General features: G+C 41.1%; 2 protein-coding genes across 4 annotated transcripts in view; both read left to right on the top strand.

The window, feature by feature from the left end:
* Positions 1 to 16,169, top strand: part of LOC106570109 (pre-B-cell leukemia transcription factor-interacting protein 1) — a 37,575-nt gene extending 21,406 nt beyond the window's left edge. For all 3 annotated transcript variants that reach the window (XM_014142121.3, XM_014142119.3, XM_014142120.3), the window contains exons 6-10: positions 19 to 228; positions 8,751 to 8,788; positions 9,667 to 9,759; positions 11,088 to 11,268; positions 12,452 to 16,169. In XM_014142121.3, coding sequence (XP_013997596.3) covers positions 19 to 228; positions 8,751 to 8,788; positions 9,667 to 9,759; positions 11,088 to 11,268; positions 12,452 to 13,566 — 1,637 coding nt within the window. In that variant the 3' untranslated portion in view covers positions 13,567 to 16,169. The remainder of the gene's footprint in view (positions 1 to 18; positions 229 to 8,750; positions 8,789 to 9,666; positions 9,760 to 11,087; positions 11,269 to 12,451) is intronic.
* A 2,344-nt stretch (positions 16,170 to 18,513) lies between these two features.
* On the top strand, positions 18,514 to 19,898 carry LOC106570111 (protein S100-A13). Its single transcript, XM_014142123.3, has 3 exons — positions 18,514 to 18,665; positions 18,872 to 19,027; positions 19,575 to 19,898. The coding sequence occupies exons 1-3, from the start codon at positions 18,573 to 18,575 to the stop codon at positions 19,701 to 19,703; spliced, it is 378 nt and encodes a 125-aa protein (XP_013997598.1). The 5' UTR covers positions 18,514 to 18,572; the 3' UTR covers positions 19,704 to 19,898.
* Positions 19,899 to 20,388: the final 490 nt, after the last annotated feature.

Raw genomic sequence — 20,388 nt, 5'->3', positions numbered from 1 at the left:
TGTTTGTTCCTCTGCTAGAATCTCCCAGTAGCTTTGACTTTGGAAGAGCTGACACGAGTTCTGAGGAAGGAGTTGCTCTGAGGAGGAGATATGTGGCACCAGAAATGACATCGGAAGATGAAGAGGTGGAGTTCAAAATGGCTGAGAGGAAAGAGAAGAGCTTCTCTATGAACACATGCATTGTGTGTGCCCTTGTCCTGCTCTGTCTAGGGTCCCTCTTCCTCTCCGGTGAGTTCAACCTAAACCAGATATTGCTAGTGTAATCTTTTTCCATTTATTTTCTTATGGAATGGACATTTTTTAATACACACACACACACACACAGACTGAACAATGCGTCAATTTCATTCTTATGATAAAATCTATGACTTAATGCATTCGGAAGTATTCAGACCCCTTGACTTTTTCCACATTTTGTTACAGCCTTTTTCTAAAACTGATTCAAAAATGTTTTTCTTATCACTCTACACATCAATACCCCATAATGACAAAGTGAAAACAGGTTTTTAGAAATGTTTGCAAATGTATTAAAAATAAAAAACCGATACTTTATTTACATAAGTATTCAGACCCTTTACTATGAGACTTGATACCGAGCTCAGGTCCATCCTGTTTCCATTTATCATCCTTGAGATGTTTCTACAACTTGATTGGTGTCCATCTGTGGTCAATTCAATTGATTGGACATGATTTGGAAAGGCACACACCTGTCTATGTAAGGTCCCACAGTTGACAGTGCAAGTCAGAGCAAAAACCAAGCCATGAGGTCGAAGGAATTGTCTGTAGAGCTCCGAGACAGGATTGTGTCGAGTCATAGATCTGCGGAAGGGTACCAAAAACTTTCTGCAGCATTGAAGGTCCCCAAGAACACAGTGGCCCACATCATTCTTAAATGGAAGAAGTTTGGAACCACCAAGACACTTCCTAGAGCTGGCCGCCCGGCCAAACTGAGCAATGAGGGGAGAACGGCCTTGGTCAGGGATGTGACCAAGAACCCGAAGGTCACTCTGAAAGCGCTCCACAGTTCCTCTATGGAGATGGGAGAACCTTCCAGAAAGATAACCATCTCTGTAGCACTTCACCAATCAGGCCTTTACGGTAGTGGCCAGACGGAAGCCACTCCTCAGTAAAAGGCACATGGCAGCCCTCTTGGAGTTTGCCTAAGGACTGACCATGAGAAACAAGATTCTCTGGTCTGATGAAACCAAGATTGAACCCTTTGGCCTGAATGCCAAGCGTCATATCTGGAGGAAACCTGGCACCGTCCCTTTGGTGAAGCATGATGGTGGCAGCATCATGCTGTGGGTATGTTTTACAGCTGCAGGGACTGGGAGACTAGTCAGGATCGAGGGAAAGATGAACAGAGCAAAGTACAGAGAGATCATTGATGAAAACCTGCTCCAGAGCGTTCAGGACCTCAGACTGGGGTGAAGGTTCACTTTCCAACAGGACAACGACCCTAACCACACAGCCAAGACAATGCAGGAGTGGCTTTGGGAGAAGTCTGAATGTCCTTGAGTGGCTCAGCCAGAGCCCGGACTTGAACCTGATTGAACATCTCTGGAGAGACCTGAAAATAGCTGTGCAGCGATGCTCCCCATCCAACCTGACAGAGCTTGAGAGGATCTGCAGAGAAGAATGGGAGACACTCCCCAAATACAGGTGTGCCAAGCTTGTAGCGTCATACAGTCGTGGCCAAAAGTTTTGAGAATGACACAAATATTAATTTCCAATAAGTTTGCTGCGTCAGTGTCTTTAGATATTTTTGTCAGATGTTACTATGTAATACTGAAGTATAATTACAAGCATTTCATAAGGGTCAAAGGCTTTTATTGACAATTAACATGAAGTTGATGCAAAGAGTCAATATTTGCAGTGTTGACCCTTCTTTTTAAAGATCTCTGCAATCCGCCCTGGCATGCTATCAATTAACTTCTGGGCCACATCCTGACTGATGGCAGCCCATTCTTGCATAATCAATGCTTGAAGCTTGTCAGAATTTGTGGGTTTTTGTTTGTCCACCCGCCTCTTGAGGATTGACCACAAGTTCTCAATGGGATTAAGGTCTGGGGAGTTTCCTGGCCATGGGCCCAAAATATCGATGTTTTGTTCCCCGAGCCACTTGGTTATCACTTTTGCCTTATGGCAAGGTGCTCCATCATGCTGGAAAAGGCATTGTTCGTCACCAAACTGTACCTGGATGGTTGGGAGAAGTTGCTCTCGGAGGATGTGTTGGTACCATTCTTTATTCATGGCTGTGTTCTTCGACAAAATTGTGAGTGAGCCCACTCCCTTGGCTGAGAAGTAACCCCACACATGAATGGTCTCAGGAGGCTTTACTGTTGGCATGACACAGGACTGATGGTAGCGCTAACCTTGTCTTCTCAGGACAAGCTTTTTTTCCGGATGCCCCAAACAATTGGAAAGGGGATTCATCAGAGAAAATGACTTTACCCCAGTCCTCAGCAGTCCAATCCCTGTACCTTTTGCAGAATATCAGTCTGTCCCTGGTGTTTTTCCTGGAGAAAAGTGGCTTTTTTGCTGCACTTCTTGACACCAGGCCATCCTCCAAAAGTCTTCGCCTCACTGTGCGTGCAGATGCACTCACACCTGCCTGCTGCCATTCCTGAGCAAGCTCTGTACTGGTGGTGCCCTGATCCCGCAGCTGAATCAACTTTAGGAGACGATCCTGGCGCTTGCTGGACTTTCTTGGGCTCCCTGAAGCCTTCTTCACAACAATTGAACCGCTCTCCTTGAAGTTCTTGATGATCTGATAAATGGTTGATTTAGGTGCAATCTTACTGGTAGCAATATCCTTGCCTGGTAAGCCCTTTTTGTGCAAAGCAATGATGACGGCACATGTTTCCTTGCAGGTAACCATGGTTGACAGAGGAAGAACAATGATTCCATCCACATGATGTCAGCTGGTCCTTTTGTGGCAGGGCTGAAATGCAGTGGAAATGTTTTTGGGGATTCAGTTCATTTGCATGGCAAAGAGGGACTTTGCAATTCATCTGATCACTCTTCATAACATTCTGGAGTATATGGAAATTGCCGTCATACAAACTGAGGCAGCAGACTTTGTGAAAATGAATATTTGTGTCATTCTCTAAACTTTTGGCCAAGACTGTACACAATAAGACTCGAGGCTGTAATCACTGCCAACGGTGTGATAAACAAAGTACTGAGTAAAGGGTCTGAATAGTTATATAAATGTAATTTAATTGAAATAAAATTGTTTTTATAAATTTGTCCCAAGAAATTACACCTGTTTTTGCTTTTGTCATTATGGGGTATTGTGTGTAGATTGAGTGAGAAAAAAAACGATTGAATCCATTTTAGAGTAAGACTGTTACGTAACAAAATGTGGGAAAGTCAAGGGGTCTGACTACTTTCCTAATGCACTGTAATGCCTAAAGTCTACAGCCCCCTTGGATTTCTTCACATTTCGTGTTACTAAGTTGAATACATTTTTTTGTCAATGATCTACACAAAATACTCTGTTAAAGTGTATACATGAAATAAACCTAATATAAATCAAATTGTATTGGTCACATACACATATTTAGCAGATGTTATTGTGGGTGTAGCGAAATGCTTGTATTCCTAGTTCCAACAGTGCAGTAGTAACTAACAGTTCACAACAATACACACAGTAAAATAATGGAATTAAGAAATATATAAATATTAGGATGAGCAATGTTGGAGTGGCATTGACCAAAATTCAGTATATACATATGAAATGAGTAAAACCGTATGTAAACATTATTAAAGTGACTAGTGATTCCATATCTATGTACATAGGGCAGCAGTCTCTAAGGAGCAGGGTTGAGTAACCGGTGGTAGCCAGCTAGTGATGGCCTTGAGATAGAAGCTTTGTCTCAGTCTCTCGGTTCCAGCTTTGAACAATGATGGGCAAAAAGGAACAATGATGGGCATTTTGAAGCGTGTGGGGAGGGCGGACTGGGATAGCGAGAGATTGAATGTCCGTAAACCCAGGTGGTCTTCAAAGTAACCACCCTTTGCCTTGATGATAGCTTTGCACACTCTTGGCTTTCTCTCAACCAGCTTCACCTGGAATGCTTTTCCAACAGTCTTGGAGGAGTTAGCACATAGTCTGAAATTTTGGCTGCTTTTTCCACTCTGCGGTCCAACTCATCCCAAACCATCTCAATTGGATTGAGGTTGGGTGATTGTGGAGGCCAGGTCATCTGATGCAGCAGTCCATCACTCTCCTTCTTGGTCAAATAGCCCGTAAACAGCCTGGAGGTGTGTTGGGACAAATGATAGTCCCACTAAGCGCAAACCAGATGGGAAGGCTTATCACTGCAAAATTCTGTGGTAGCCATGCTGGTTAAGTGTGCCTTGAATTCTAAATAAATCACTGACAGTGTCAGTGATGTTGATGTCTGTTGCTTGAACTCTGTGAAGCATTTATTTGAGCTGCAATTTTTGAGGCTGGTAATTCTAATGAACTTATCCTCTGCTGCAGAGGATAACTCAAGGTCTTCCTTTCCTGTGGCGGTCCTCGTGAGAGCCAGTTTCATCATAGCACTTGATGGTTTTTGCAACTGCACTTGAAGAATCTTCCAAAGTTCTTGACATTTTCCAGATTGACTGACCTTCATGTCTTAAAGTAATGATGGACTGTTTCTCTTTGCTTATTTGAGCTGTTTTTGTCATAATCTGGACTTAGACCTATTGGTCACATGCGTTGAATACAACAGATGTGGACTTTACAGTGAAATGCTTACTCATGAGCCCATTCCCAAAAGTGCAGAGCTAAAAAGTATTTGCTAAATAAAAAAGGAAGTACTAACAAAATAAAAACAATAACGAGGCTATATACGAGGAGTACGAGTACCGAGTCAATGTAATTTCCTCACCATCTTAAATAAGCATGCCCCTTTCAAAAAATGTAGATCTAAGAACAGATATAGCCCTTGGTTCACTCCAGACCTGACTGCCTTCGACCAGCACAAAAACATCCTGTGGCGGACTGCACTAGCATCGAATAGTCCCCGCAATATGCAACTTTTCAAGGAAGTCGGGAACCAATACACGCAGTCAGTCAGGAAAGTAAAGGCTAGCTTTTTCAAACAGAAATTTGCATCCTGTAGCTCTAACTCCAAAAACTTTTGGGACACTGTAAAGTCCATGGAGAATAAGAGCACCTCCTCCCAGCGGCCCACTGCACTGAGGCTAGGTAACACTGTCACCACCGATAAATCCACAATAATCGAGAATTTCAATATGCATTTCTTTACGGCTGGCCATGCTTTCCTCCTGGCTACCCCAACCCCGGCCAACAGCTCCGCACCCCCCGCAGCTACTTGCCCAAGCCTCCCCAGCTTCTCCTTCACCCAAATCCAGATAGCAGATGTTCTGAAAGAGCTGCAAAACCTGGGCCTGTACAAATCAGCTGGGCTAGACAATCTGGACCCTCTCTTTCTAAAATTATCCGCTGCCATTGTTGCAACCCCTATTATCAGTCTGTTCAACCTCTCTTTCGTGTCGTCCGAGATCCCTAAAGATTGGAAAGCTGCCGCGGTCATCCCCTTCTTCAAAGAGGGTGACACTAGACCCAAACTGTTACAGACCTATATCCACCCTGTCCTGCCTAGTCTTTGGAAGCCAAGTTAATAAACAGATCACTGACCATTTCGAATCCCACCGTACCTTCTCCGCTGTGTAATCCAGTTTTCGAGCTGGTCACGGGTTTGAGCTTGGAAGCGCATTGTTTAAAGAAACAATGTTTAGACTCGAACTGCATACACGTCTAACTATTGGACCCAATGACTTTATCTGTGATGGCAAATGTATCATATAATGCTGTTAACCACTCTGGTATCATTGGGACGCTAGCGTCCCACCTCGACAACAGCCAGTGAAATTGCAGGGCGCCAAATTCAAAACAACAGAAATCTCATAATTAAAATTCCTCAAACATTCAAGTATTATCCACCATTTTAAAGATAAACTTCTTGTTAATCCAGCCACAGTGTCTGATTTCAAAAAGGCTTTACGGCAAAAGCATACCATACGATTATGTTAGGTCAGCGCCTAGTCACAAAAAAACATACAGCCATTTTCCAGCCAAAGAGAGGAGTCACAAAAGCAGAAATAGAGATAAAATTAATCACTAACCTTTGATGATCTTCATCAGATGGCACTCATAGGACTTCATGTTACACAATACATGTATGTTTTGTTCGATAAAGTTCATATTTATCTCCAAAAATCTCAGTTTACATTGGCGCGTTATGTTCAGTAATGTTTTGCCTACAAAACATCCGGTGATTTTGCAGAGAGCCACATCAATTTACAGAAATACTCATCATAAACTTTGATGAAAGATACAAGTGTTATGCATAGGATTATAGATAAACTTCTCCTTAATGCAACTGCTGTGTCAGATGTCAAAAACGCTTTACGGTGAAAGCACACCATGTGATAATCTGAGTACAGCGCTCAGCCACCAAAACAAGCCATACAGATACCCACCATGTTGTGGAGTCAACAAAAGTCAGAAATAGTGTTATAAATATTCACTTACCTTTGATCTTCATCAGAATGCACTCCCAGGATTCCCAGTTCCACAATGAATGTTTGTTTTGTTCGATAAAGTTAATCTTTATGTCCAGATACCTCCTTTTTGTTTGCGCATTTAGTTCACTATTCCAAATGCACAAGGCGCGGGCACTAAGTCCAGACGAAAAGTAAAAAAAGTTCCATTACAGTTTGTAGAAACATGTCAAACGATGTATAGAATCAATCTTTAGGATGTTTTTATCATAAATCTTCAATAATATTCCAACCGGACAATTCCTTTGTCTTTAGAAATGAAAGGGAACGGAGCTCGTGACTAAACTAAAGGCTTTCACCTAGCCATCTGCTTAGAGTGCTCTTATTCGCTCCCCTTTCACAATAGAAGCCTGAAACAACTTCTAAAAACTGTTGACATCTAGTGGAACCCTTAGGAAGTGCAATCTGACCACATTTACACTGTATATTGGCTAGGCAATCACTTGAAAAACTACAAACCTCAGATTTCCCACTTCCTGGTTGGCTTTTTCATTGTCATTTTTCTCAGGTTTTCGCCTGCCATATGAGTTCTGTTATACTCACAGACATCATTCAAACAGTTTTAGAAACTTCAGAGTGTTTTCTATCCAAATCTCCTAATAATATGCATATCTTAGCCTCTGTGCCTGAGTAGCAGGCAGTTTACTCTGTGCACGCTTTTTATCCGAATGTGAAAAAACTGCCCTCCAGCCCAAAGAGGTTAAACGCTAGTAAAACCAAATGCATGCTTTTCAACCGTTCGCTGCCCACACCCGCCCACCCGACTAGCATCACTACTCTGGACGGTTCTGACTTAGGTATTTGTAGTTGACCACATATTCTAGGTGTCTGGCTAGACTGTAAACTCTCCTTCCAGACTCATTTTGAACATCTCTTATCCAAAATTACATGTAAAATCGTCTTCCTATTTCGCAACAAAGCCTCCTTCACTCACACTGCCAAACATACCCTCTTAAAATGAACTATCCTACCGATCCTCGACTTCGGCGATGTCATTTACAAAATAGCCTCCACCACTCTGTAAACTGTATGCAGTCTATCATAGTGCCATCTGTTTTGTCACTAAAGCCCCATATACCACCCACCACTGCGACCTGTATGCTCTCGTCGGCTGACCCTCGCTACATATTCGTCGCCAGACCCACTGGCTCCAGGTCATCTATAAGTCTTTGATAGGTAAAGCTACGCCTTATCTCAGCTCACTGGTCACCATAGCAACACCCACCCGTAGCACGTGCTCCAGCAGGTATATCTCACTGGTCATCCCCAAAGCCAACACCTGCTTTGGCCACCATTCCTTCCAGTTCTCTGCTGCCAATGACTAGAACGAATTGCAAAAATCGCTGAAGTTGGAGACTTATATCTCCCTCACTAACTTTAAGCATTAGCTATCTGAGCATCTTATCGATCGCTGCAGCTGTACACAGCCCATCTGTACACAGCCCATCTGTAAATAGCCCATCCAACTATCTACCTCATCCCCATATTGTTTTTATTTACTTTTTTGCTCTTTTGCACACCAGTATTTCTACTTGCACTTCATCAGCAGCACATCTATCACTCCAGTGTTTAATTGCTAAATTGTAATTACTTTTCCACTCCGGCCTATTTATTGCCTTACCTCCCTAATCTTACCTCATTTGCACACACTGCATATAGACTTTTCTATTGTGTTATTGACTATATGTTTGTTTATTCCATGTATAACTCTGTGTTGTTGTTTTGTGTCACACTGCTTTGCTTTATCTTGGCCAGGTCGCAGTTATAAATGAGAACTTGTTCTCAACTAGCCTACCTGGTTAAATAAATAAATAAAAAAAATATATATATATTGCCTCGTTATTTTGTTCTTTTTTTACTTTATTTAATACATATTTTCTAAACTGCATTGTTGGTTAAGGGCTTGTAAGTAAGCATTTCACATTAAGGTCTACACCTGTTTCATTCGGTGCATGTGACAAATAACATTTGATTTGATTTTTTGGTCAGGCATGCAAATGGTCAGAGATTGTGCCAATGACCAAATAACTTCCCAACAATGTTATGCTCTGGTAGAGTAGTTAAAAATGGGCTTTGCCTTTTGGATGATCAAATATATGCAGGTGTGTTGATATACGTGACATAAGTTTGGAAAATGTGGTTTGATGTATTTTCTTTTTTGACAGATGACTCGGATGAGCTGAGTGGGAAAGAACAAAACCAGGTCTGTTGCTCTATCCTACCTTCTCGGTCATCGTCACTTTCAACAATGTTGTATTGGGATGGAAGTTAAAGGAACTGGACAAACTTAGAGATAAGAATGTGTAATCGAATGATATAAAAGGGGCATGCCCCGGGATGCTGCCTAGAAGGTTTTGCGGGTACTATTTAATGAAGCTGCCAGTTGAGGACTTGTGAGGCGTCTGTTTCTCAAACCAGACACTCGAATGTACTTGTCTTCTTGCTCAGTTGTGCCCCGGGACCTCCCACTCTTTCTATCCTGGTTAGAGACAGTGCGCTGTTCTGTGAAGGGAGTAGTTCACAGCGTTGTATGAGATCTTCAGTTTCTTGGCAATTTCTCGCATGGAGTAACCTTCATTTCTCAGAACAAGAATAGACTGATGAGTTTCAGAAGAAAGTACTTTGTTTCTGGCCATTTTGAGCCTGTAATCGAACCCACAAATGCTGATGCTCCAGATACTCAACTAGCCTAAAGAAGGCCAGTTTTATTGCTTCTTTAATTAGAACAACAGTTTTCAGCTGTGCTAACATAATTGCAAAAGGGTTTTCTAATGATCAATTAGCCTTTTTCAAATTATTAACTTGCAACATGCCACTGGAACACAGGAGTGACGGTTGCTGATAACGGGCCGCTGTACGCCTATGTAGATATTCCATTTAAAATCAGCCGTTTCCAACTACAATAGTCATTTACAACATTAACAATGTCTACACTGTATTTCTGATCAATTTGTTATTTTAATGGACAGAGAATTATCTTTTCATTTCAAAACAAGGACATTTGTAAGTGACCCTAAACTTTTGAACGGTAGTGTATATAATGCTGTGTTGATTTTCTGTGATTTGTATTCTGCTGGACAGGACTGGCTAAACGATCCTCAGGAGATGAAGGAGCTTTTGGATAAACTGGCACAAGAAAATCTGCAAATCTCCCAGTTAGAAACACAGCTCCAGGTCAGCGCATGAACCATATAATTATTTCAGAATGGCTGTGGATCTGACTTTTTCAGGATCTCCAGTCCGCTGGACTAGAAGATCCAGAGCTTCCGACGCTTCTGCGCATATGTGGATCACGTTCTGCGCATGTGTATATTCTCTACTTGACGGGCAGAGAACAGGCTACTCAGGCGAATGGTGCTTGTTTAAATAAAGTTGGATCAAAGCTGAATCAATGTCTGCAAGATCACATAATGATGACAGTATTCCACATAACAGAATAAATCATTACTATTATATTTGGTTCTGTTTTGTAGAATACTGTGATCTTGCAGACATTGATTCAGTATTTAACATGCACCATTCACCTAAGCAGCCTGTTCTCTGCGCGTAGAGAATATACACATGCACAAAACATGACCCACACATCAAATCTTATTGGTCATACACATGGTTAGCAGATGTTAATGCAAATGTAGCGAAATGCTTGTCATGCGCAGAAGCTTAGGGAAGCTCCGGATCTTTGGACTAAAAGATCCTACCTTACTAAGAATAAAGCAACGTTTTCCCCTCTCTGTTACAGGCCCATAAAGAGGAACTTGACAAATTACAATTCAATCTATTTCAATCCCACTTTGTAATGCAACATTTTTCAAAAGTATAGGCTCTGTATCTAGTAATCATCTGCAGACGTCATTGCAACAGGGAGTTCTGTTTCGTCCTGCAGCGCAGAGGACCTGAGGTGTAACATAACTGTAAATGTGTTAATGATTTGAAAACTGAGATGAGACCAGTTGAGAGCTGACAAATGACCATTCAAGATCATGAATGCAATACAGATTGCAATGCCTTCAGTCTTTTTATATTGGGAATCAACTCTTTAGTCAAGTGCCTTGGGCACCTGTAGGACCTATACAAAGACTTTGAGGCTCTATGACTAAGATGTGCTGTACCAACAGGTTGTTTCCCTGATCTGGATGACTAGGTTAGTAGAAAAATAAGAAATGGCAGTGTTAGCTTTTATGATTGCTAATTCTCACTCGCCAAAGGGCAAATCCTGTCTCACCCTTGAATACTGTGACCATTATGTGATCTTGCAGACATTGATTCAGTTTTGATCTAACTTTATGAAATGAGCACCATTCGCCTCAGCCTGTTCTCTGCGCATAAAGTAGAGAATATACACATGCGCCGGAGCTTCGTAAAGCTCAGGATCTTTGGACTAAAACATCCTGAAAAAGTCTGATCCACAGCCAAATGATTTAACATTTAAATCTTTTTAGAATCTTTATTATTATGTCCTACCTTCCTAGAAATAAAGCAACATTTTCCCCTGTCTGTTACAGGCCCATAAAGAGGAACTTGACTCCGTCCTAAATGCTGGATCCGCAAAGGGTAATGAAAACGGAAAAGGAGATCTGGAGCAAGAAAATAATATGAAAGAAGAGCTGTCATCCCTGCCTGGCCTGAAGGAGGAGCTGGAAACGCTGAGGGCTAGAGTGACCGAACTGTCCCAAATCACAGAAGGTACAGTATTTTCATTTCACTGTGAACACATTATTATTCATTAGTCTTTCTTCCATTGATAATATCCATAATTTGTTTGATAATCTATAAATATGTCAGTATTTTGGTTCATTCGAATAAGGCAGTTCGTTCAGGAAGTTAACTGACATTCCAATGACTTCTAAATAAACTGAAAACTAGAAGCAATTTATTTCAAAAGATGTAGAAATGTTTTATTGAAATCAATTCCTAAATTGACTGCCTTCAATTTGAATTTACCCCAACCCTGATCAAAGTGGTATGGTTCAGTGGAGGTTTAATTACTGTTGTGAATCTCTTCTTTAACATGCATGTAACATAATTCTCTGGTATGGTAGCTGAATGCTCTAACGGTAACTAATGCACTTTTGTACATTGCACTGTTCTGTACATTTGACCTTTTATTTATTTTAGCACCCCAAAAACGTAATACTTCCAGGTCAACTGTAAAGCACAATTTATTCCCTTTCCGGGTGGGGAAGCGAAAGCTACTGCGTCATAGTGAAAGGGGGGGATATGTCGTGTGCGGAACCGGCTTTTTTCACAAGATTTGTCCAACTTATCACCTCTAAAATGTAAATAAAACACAATATAAAGAGTTTATATAATGTCTCATTACATACCTATTTCAAGGTTTGTGTCATTTGAATAGGGTTTTTAGGGCGGCGCTAAATTTATCCTCACAATTAAACTGGGTGTCATGGTTTTTGAGTCATTATGGTTCGCAGTGTTTACACGAAAAATTTACAATTTATTGAATTAACTATTGATGAATTCACGAGTAATTAACTTTACTCTCACCATTGATCATTTCTTGTTTTTAATCTGCGAGAAAAGCACTACACCTGGTGGAGAGAGGCTGTATGACACAGATTGAGTTGCATTATGCTGCTGTACGTTACGTCGTGACACGTCACACTTTAACATACAGCATCAGAGGGGTCCGTTTTTTTTCAACTTTTCGCCAATAGTATTGGTCCATTACTATGTCAATCAATGCTGAATCCAAACTTAGTTCACACCCCGGATTTTGATGCCAACATTCGCTACAGTCCCATTAGTTTTCATTGCAGCCTCGTTTGATTGCCGCGATTGCCCACATATGTACGGAACGGAGTTAGCTACCGGTAACTCACTGATTTTTGTTCTGATATGTCTACCTCAGCCAACAAGGAAACACCCCCACCTCCCTCAAGCCCAACTCCACCCCCTACTGGCCAACCTGGGATTAGCAACCAGAGTAGCACCACAGCAGGGCCCGAAAGGAGGAGGGATCCGAGAGAGGGGGCCAGGGTGAAGGAAGAGCTTCAGAGGCAGAAGGTGCTTTTGGAGGAAAGCAGGAAGAGACTGGAGGGGATGAAGAAGGATGGTGGGTATAAGAAGGATGGTGGGTACCAGAAGACGGTGAGGGAGAGCCTGGCTGAGATCCAGAAGAGGCTCAGTGAGCAGGTGGAGAAGATGGGGAACAGGATTGAGGGCAAGAAGAAGCCAAGGGAGAGCGGGAACAAGAGGGACGGGAAGAAAGCCAAGGACAACAGCAAGGACCACTGGAAAAAGGAGAAGAAGGAGTGGAAGGGAGAGAAAGACTGGAAACACTCCAAAGACAACAAAGACAAGAATGAGGGCGGATGGAAAGAGAAAGACAAGAGGAAGGACAGGGACTGGAAGGCAAACAAACAAAACTCTCATAAAGAGGCCTGGAGGAAATCCCAGGATGAGTGGGAGAGAAAGAAGAATGAGCGCAGATTGGACAGGGATAAAAGAAAGCAGGAGAGGCCCTGGCAGTCCAGGAAAGACTACAAGAAAGAGTCCAGTCATCACCATCAACAAGACTCCAACCATCAGCAGCAACATCACCACCACCACCAGACCCACCAGTATGACCACACCAGCTTCTGGAAGCACCAGGAGGAGAAACTTGGACGCAACGTTCGCCCCCTGGCGGGCTGTAGCGGTGTTGAGGACTGCGCTAGCCAGGAAGGGCTCTTTCCTGTGGAACTGTCTGAATTCGAGGAGTTGTTAGATGGCTACCTGAGCAAGCTGGAGAGGGCTACGCCGGACAGCAAAGCCGAGATTCAGAAGTTGGTCGGCATGTTTTTTCAAGACGGTGTGTTTGTCCATGACAAAGTTCTCTTCAGTGACTTCGCTGAAGATGTGGCGGACATTTTAGAGGACATGGCAGACATTTTGGAGGTTGATGGGCAGGATGATGAAGCCCTGGAGGAGGCGATGGAGGAGTTTGAGCGAGAAGCTTTGTGGAAGTTTGCAGCCACTGCATAGATAGAAATAAACCAGACAAATGGAACACCAAGATACAGCAATGGTATTACATGGTGGTTAACAGTAGGTGTTGTTGCCTTTGAAGGGCTTCCTGCATGAGAAGGAGTGATCTTGCATCTTATAAACATGTCCCTAGCTCTGCATCTAATTAGCTGAAGTCATTCTTGTCTGTTGGGAATCCATTGTTGCCTACCTATGTCATGTCTTCAATGTCAAGTCCTACTTATTGACAGTTGTGTGGAGTTGATTTACCTATAGTATTTGGCACTTATAAAATGTAATGTCACAATTCAACATCAAAACATGATCAGATACACAGCAATGTGAACTCTTTGCTCCCACAACTGATTCCTGATAAGTCTCTTCTCCGTTGTTATGGTTAGGATCAGATCTAGTTGAACCGGTTCTGTATCAGCTCTGTTAGCTTCTGTTGTATCAGCTCTGCAAACATACAGTGCTGTGTAGGCGCTTGGCCCTTAGTGCTTGGTTTCATTTCACTAATGGTCTTACCCTTTTGAGTATAACTGTCGGTGAAAGCAGAACATGCTGGAACAATTTCAAGTTTTAATGTCACATGCACAAGTACAGTGAAATTCCTTTCTTGCAAACTCAATACCCCACAATGCAATAATCAATAACAATGTATTACTAGAAAAACACAATAATAGGAAATATGAAGTACACAATTAAGTAAGCATACTATATACAGGAAATATTTTAACGTTAGATCCAATACCATATTATACATGTGCAGGGATACTGGAGGGATGGAGGTAGACATGTATAGTGGTATGGGGACTAGACATCAGGATATAAGAAACAGATTAGCAGCAGTGGGTGTGTAGAGTCAGTAGAAATGTATGTGTGAGTGAGCAAATTATGGAGTGAGTGTTTGTGTGTGTAGGGCCCTGTGAATGTGCATAGAGACAGTGCAAATATTGAAATAAAAGGTCAATATAGATACAAGGTAAACTCAGATAGTCCGTGTTGCAATTTATCAGTCGTATTGCTTGGGGATAGAAGCTGTTCAATGAGCCTGCTGATGTCAGACTTAATGCACCGGTACTATTTATCAGTCGTATTGCTTGGGGATAGAAGCTGTTCAATGAGTCTGCTGATGTCAGACTTAATGCACCGGTACTATCTGAACAGACAGGACGGCGGCCCAGCGCTACTGCCTCAGTCTTTTTGACACAAGCAGTAGTTCTTACTTCTTATTCACGCTGAGACCATGATTGTGCTGTCCTAATGTAGCAGGAATCGGTTCTAATATATTTCAGTGTACTATGTTGTGCTGAGTTAGCCATAGACTTATACAGTAGATGGAGTGCAAAACCGTATTGGCAGTTTGACAGATCTGAACTATTGTTTTTGACACGTTTTGATAATTTGGATTTTCAATGTGCTCAGTTGCATTTTCCTTTTGAAAGTTATTTTGGTTAGTGTGATTTAACCTGGAAAATACCCAATAACACGATTGTTGGATGTGTCTATATAAGAAAGGTTTAACTGGTGTTTTATCAAGCAATGCCATTTGCATAGAGTTTATGCCAGATTTGAAAGTCACACTAAGTACAAGGTTAGGATATTAGTACATATTAAAAGTCATGGTTGGTACTTTACAAGATAGTTGAATCTGTACACATTTCAGGATGACCGTTTCCCATGTTTTTATGTTTATCTGTTGTCACAATCACTATCAATTACGTTAGGTGTGAAGTGTTTTGTTATCCTGATATTTAATTCAGGTTATTCATAGCTTATTTGTGTGTTTTAAAGAATCATAAGACTAGTCCCTAATTTTGCTTGTCCTGGCCTCAACACATTTATGGTTTTAACTTAAAACTAACTCTAGCTGTTCAAATGTCATGTGTCTGTCCCAGACAGTATATATTGTGAAAGAAATTGCTTGAAAGTCTCTAACATTTTATTTAGTGAAGATTTTGTTTCTGCCAGCAATGTGCCTTTTATAAATCCATTTTCACACTTGGTTTCAGTGTTTGACAGGCAATTAAATTGGTTTGATTATGTAAGCTTAAGAATTCATGCTATTTGTAAACTTGATTGGCTATGGTCCAGTTATTTTATGGTATTTTATGAAGAGAGAAAATGTAGGTTACTCCATTTGGGAATTGAATTAAATATAGTAAGTCATCTTTGTTTTTGGTTGAATTTAAAACCTGCAAATGTAAATTAATTGTTAATGCTTTTTGACCAAAGAAGTCTAGCTGATGTGGATAAAGACTTAAAAAAGCAACTTGAGAGATTATAAACAAACTGCATAAGCTGAGGAAATTAAGTTTAACTCCCAAATGCACACAATAAAATGTTCAGAGTATATTAAAAAAAAACTATTTTCTTTGTTGGTATTCATTCAAGTGGAAGATGTAAAATAACATTTTGATAAAACAATATATAATGGCCATATAATTTAGGAGTCAGGACATATCCCAGTTTAGCATTTAATTGATACATGTAAAGAAAGTCCTGAATCCTGTGACTTGTACAATTTTGAGTTAAGCTGAATGAGTAGTCTCCGCAGCCATTTCTCCTTTATAGTGGGTTTGTGTTGGACTTTCAATAAAAAAAATCAGAATCTTGAATGATAATATATGTTGTCATTTTTGTACGAATGATATATTTTCCTCTGTCTAAAGCCTTGTTCACACTGGTTGTTTGAAGTGACTCAAATTAATTTGGGGGGAATATTAAAATCTGTTCATTTTCTTGCAGTCTGAACAGCCAAAAAGCACATGGAATCTGATATTTCAAGCCACATTTCAAAACCACCTTTGTAGGTGATTTGAATTCAGAAATAAATCTCATTCCTGGCCAAGCGACTTGTCTGAACGGCCAAATCTGATTTATTTGCCGTCAAGTGGTTTTTGGACTCATTTGGCATTTTTTGTTGCTTGCTAGCTACTCTGTTGAGTTTGACAAGAACATGTAGGTTGTAGCTAACTAGCTTGTTAATTGTTTATAAACAAAATGAGTGAATGTGCTAGAAAGCTAAACAGCTACCTAGCTATAGCTGACTGCTGTGACTAGCCAAAAATGACTCCTTTTGAAAGTTAGTGTTCTTACACTATGATTTTGAAAATTCAAAGCAACTGGGAAACGTATAAGGCAGGCACCTTAGCTTGCTACATAACTTCTGAGGAATAGGAAGCACGAGCACCACCAATCAACCTGCACCACTACACATACACCTGTCGTTATGGCTACGCTATGACAACAGGCGTAGCCATGTCAGCAAATGACTGCTGTCTGAACCCATCTGATTTGGTCACTTGTAACTTGCTGTTTGGACAATCAGCATTAAGGCCTGTAGTGTGAACAAGTGTGTGTCACTTAGGCTACTGGCAGAGGGAGAAGTGCAGAAATGTGGGGAATTAATATTTTGTTGCGTCCATATTACTAGACAAAAGTATTTATGACACAGACTAATTCCTTGTAAGTAATAATTAAACCTTGTAAGCACCTCTAAGAAGCATGCACACAAAGACATGTCCACACGCAGCACACACCATTAGCACTGTGACTGCCTCTGAAATGGCACCCTACAATTTATTTTATAGTCCACTACTGTTGACCAGGGCCATATGGGTAGTCAGCTGTGTAAAGCACTTATGTAAAAAATATTTTGAAGGACTACTTAAGTAGGTTTTTTTGGGGGGGGGTGTGGTTTTTTACTATTTTATATTTTTGATAACTTTTACTTCGCTACATTCATTTTCTCTTACCCAAAAGTACTCATTACATTTTGAATTCTTAGCCGGTCAGGAATACATCCCTGGTCATGCCTCTGATCTGGGGATTCACTAAACACACATGCTTAGTTTGTAAATTAAAGCTGTGCGTTGGCTTGACATCTGGTTTGCTTAATATAAGGAATCTTAAATTATTTATACTTTTGATACTTATGTATATTTTAGTAATTACATTTACTTTTGATGTATAAGTATATTTAAAACAAAATACGTCAGGTAGTATTTTACTGGGTGACTTTTACTTGAGTCATTTTCTAGTAAGGTATCTTTTTACTTTTACTCAAGTATGACAATTGGGTCCTTTTTCCACCATTGTGGGTAGTAGTGGCCTATACAGGGAATAGGGTGTCGTTGGGGAGGTAACCCTATACGTGACTGAAGCAGTGAGTCTGTACCAGTCCTGATTAGATGTACTGTCAGTCTGTACCAGTCCTGATTAGATGAACTGTCAGTAATGTTGGATGGTTCCTGTCCAACACTTTGAAGCTGTCATACCTAACGTTCTACATCTCCCAAACACCTGGTCAAGCAGAAGCTTTACTATTGGGCCTCCCCACTCGGCCTAGATACATAGTGAACAGGACTCCCATTTTAAAACCTGAGGAAACACCACCACACACCATTTCTCAGAGATGCATAAACACACGCACACACACACACACACACACACACACACACACACACACACACACACACACACACACACACACACACACACTCTCTCTCTCTCTCGCGTTCTTGCTCTCTCTCTGATATGCATACATTTGTGTGCAGACTTACACTCCTGGATCACTATCATTTGATGATACAGCATTTTCTTCAAACCATTTTGTCCTTGTAGGGTTTGAGAGATGTTATGTATGAATCCATCTATGCTGATTCAGTTTTGATTCCGGTTCCTGATTAAAATGAGCTGACAGTGATGTTATCCTAAGTCCACAACACTGCAAGGAAACCAACTGAAATCAATTGTCCTGTCAGCAATATTGCAGAAGTTATTTGACTTTTGATCAAATGTTTATAACATCACAACTACAGAATAATATTGAATTGGACTGTAGTAAATTCCCATCATATCAATATATTTGTTCATGTCCAGTGGTATGTAAAAGTTGTATGTGCATTTGGGTCTGGGGTGATTGTGTGCCTTCCAGAAGGTGTGATGGAAAATTAAAAAGCTAGATAAGAATATCCTGATGGAAACTTGTTGGTTTTCCGCTGACGTCTGCATCATCAATGGGGAATGGAGACAATAAAAGAGGAGAAGAAAGATTGGAAAGACAAGACAAGGTTCTCCATACCTGCTGCAACCAGACCATACCTCATCAGGTGAGACAACATATGACTGGTTTTCCTTTAATACGGTTCTGTCTTTCTTCTCTCTGAATATGATTTCACATGATTTTCTGGTTTTTCATCATTTAGTTGCTGGCTTTATTTTAAAGTCTGCTTCAACAATGTATAAAAACATTGTAATAACATTTATTGACAATTCATAAGCAGACCGGTTTCTTTCTCTTGTCATGTATTCGCAGTCAACTCCTTCATACAGACTCAATACAATGGAATCTGCCATCAATGTACTTGTCTCCCAGTTCAAGACCTTTGCTGGAAAGGATGGATCCTCAAACACCTTGAGCAAAGAGGAATTCAGCAGCCTGGTGGCCTTTCAACTACCTACTTTTGTCAAGGTAAATCTTACTGAGTCCCAAATGGCACCCTATTTTCTATGTAGTACACTTCTTTAGACCGGAGCCTTATGGGCCCTGGCCAAAAGTAGTGCACTACATAGGGAATAGGGTACCATTGGAGACACAACCTTAGTCCTCTTCAGCACCCACTTCATACTTGGCATCCATTTCGCAATAAATTATCTAGAGCAGTGAGTGAGTGGCTGAATGACGTGATATCAAGCATCATATACGTTAGTGATAGCAGGCCAAGTCCTTTTCTGTACCATTGCTCTCGGAATAGGATGCCATTTGGGATGCAAGTCACCGGTATTTGCTCTGGCATGCTCACCAGGTGTTATGGCATAAACCTCCTTCCATTTTATTCTGCAAAACAACACTTTGCAAACAAAGTTTGTGGAACTCAGACTCGGTGCCATTTGTTCTATAGTACTGTACTATTATTTACCATTAGATGGCAGAGTAGCCTTAACCATGCAGCTCATTGTTAACCCAGTCTGGGCCTGAATGGGTCACTGTCCCCTTTCTCCTCTCTGATTGCCTGCAGAACGCCAGCGATCCAGTCGTGATCGAGCAGCTCATGGGCTCGTTGGACGAAAACAACGATGGGGAGCTGACATTTCTGGAGTTTTGGCAGCTGATTGGAAAACTTGCCAACAAGCAAGGGGGCTTTTAGCCAATAAAAAGACTTCATGGGAATCTGTTGGACTAAAGAGTGTGTAGCATTGTGCATTAGGCTACAGTCCAATGAAATGATCCTGTACGTAGCTGTGTGGTAAACTTTTGATCTGAATTGACATGCACAATTCTTTAGTTGATCATTTTCTAAAGCAGGTGACTTTGAATAAAAGGATCCATTGTCTTAACTCTCCTTCTGCCTTCTGTCTCCTTTGGTTCACTGGCCTCAGTATATGACATCTATTACTCAGGTGGATGCCTAGAGGGGGGGAAATGGGCTTGTGTTAGAAATGCCGGGCTCGATCTCTGGTCCCAGTCTGGCTCTGTCCACCACCCTCTTGTGAATTCTCTCATTTAGTGTGGGTCTATTACGACCTTGATTTAATAGCATAATTGGATCGTAACCCTAGACTGCTCCCACAACTACACCAGGTACAGCAAAACTATTCCATACGGGTTTATAATGCCTATACAAAGCTACCTTTCCAAGTGTTACACAGTGATGTAAATGCAGTCTACATCCCTGCTGCTATTTACCATCTCTGTGTCTCCATTACCAGTATACGTTTTTCCTAGGTCAACAACAATACATTGGATACAGGAGAGCGAGCTGCTTGGTGTCTGTACAAATACTCCCTGTCCCTGTACTCTGTTGTTTAATGAAGTTGTTTGTTTAGTGAAAG

This window comes from Salmo salar, chromosome 14 (genome assembly GCF_965601325.2).
Source record: "Salmo salar chromosome 14, fSalSal1, whole genome shotgun sequence".
In the NCBI taxonomy this organism is placed as follows: domain Eukaryota; kingdom Metazoa; phylum Chordata; class Actinopteri; order Salmoniformes; family Salmonidae; genus Salmo; species Salmo salar.
This window is presented reverse-complemented; position numbering and strand designations above follow the sequence as displayed.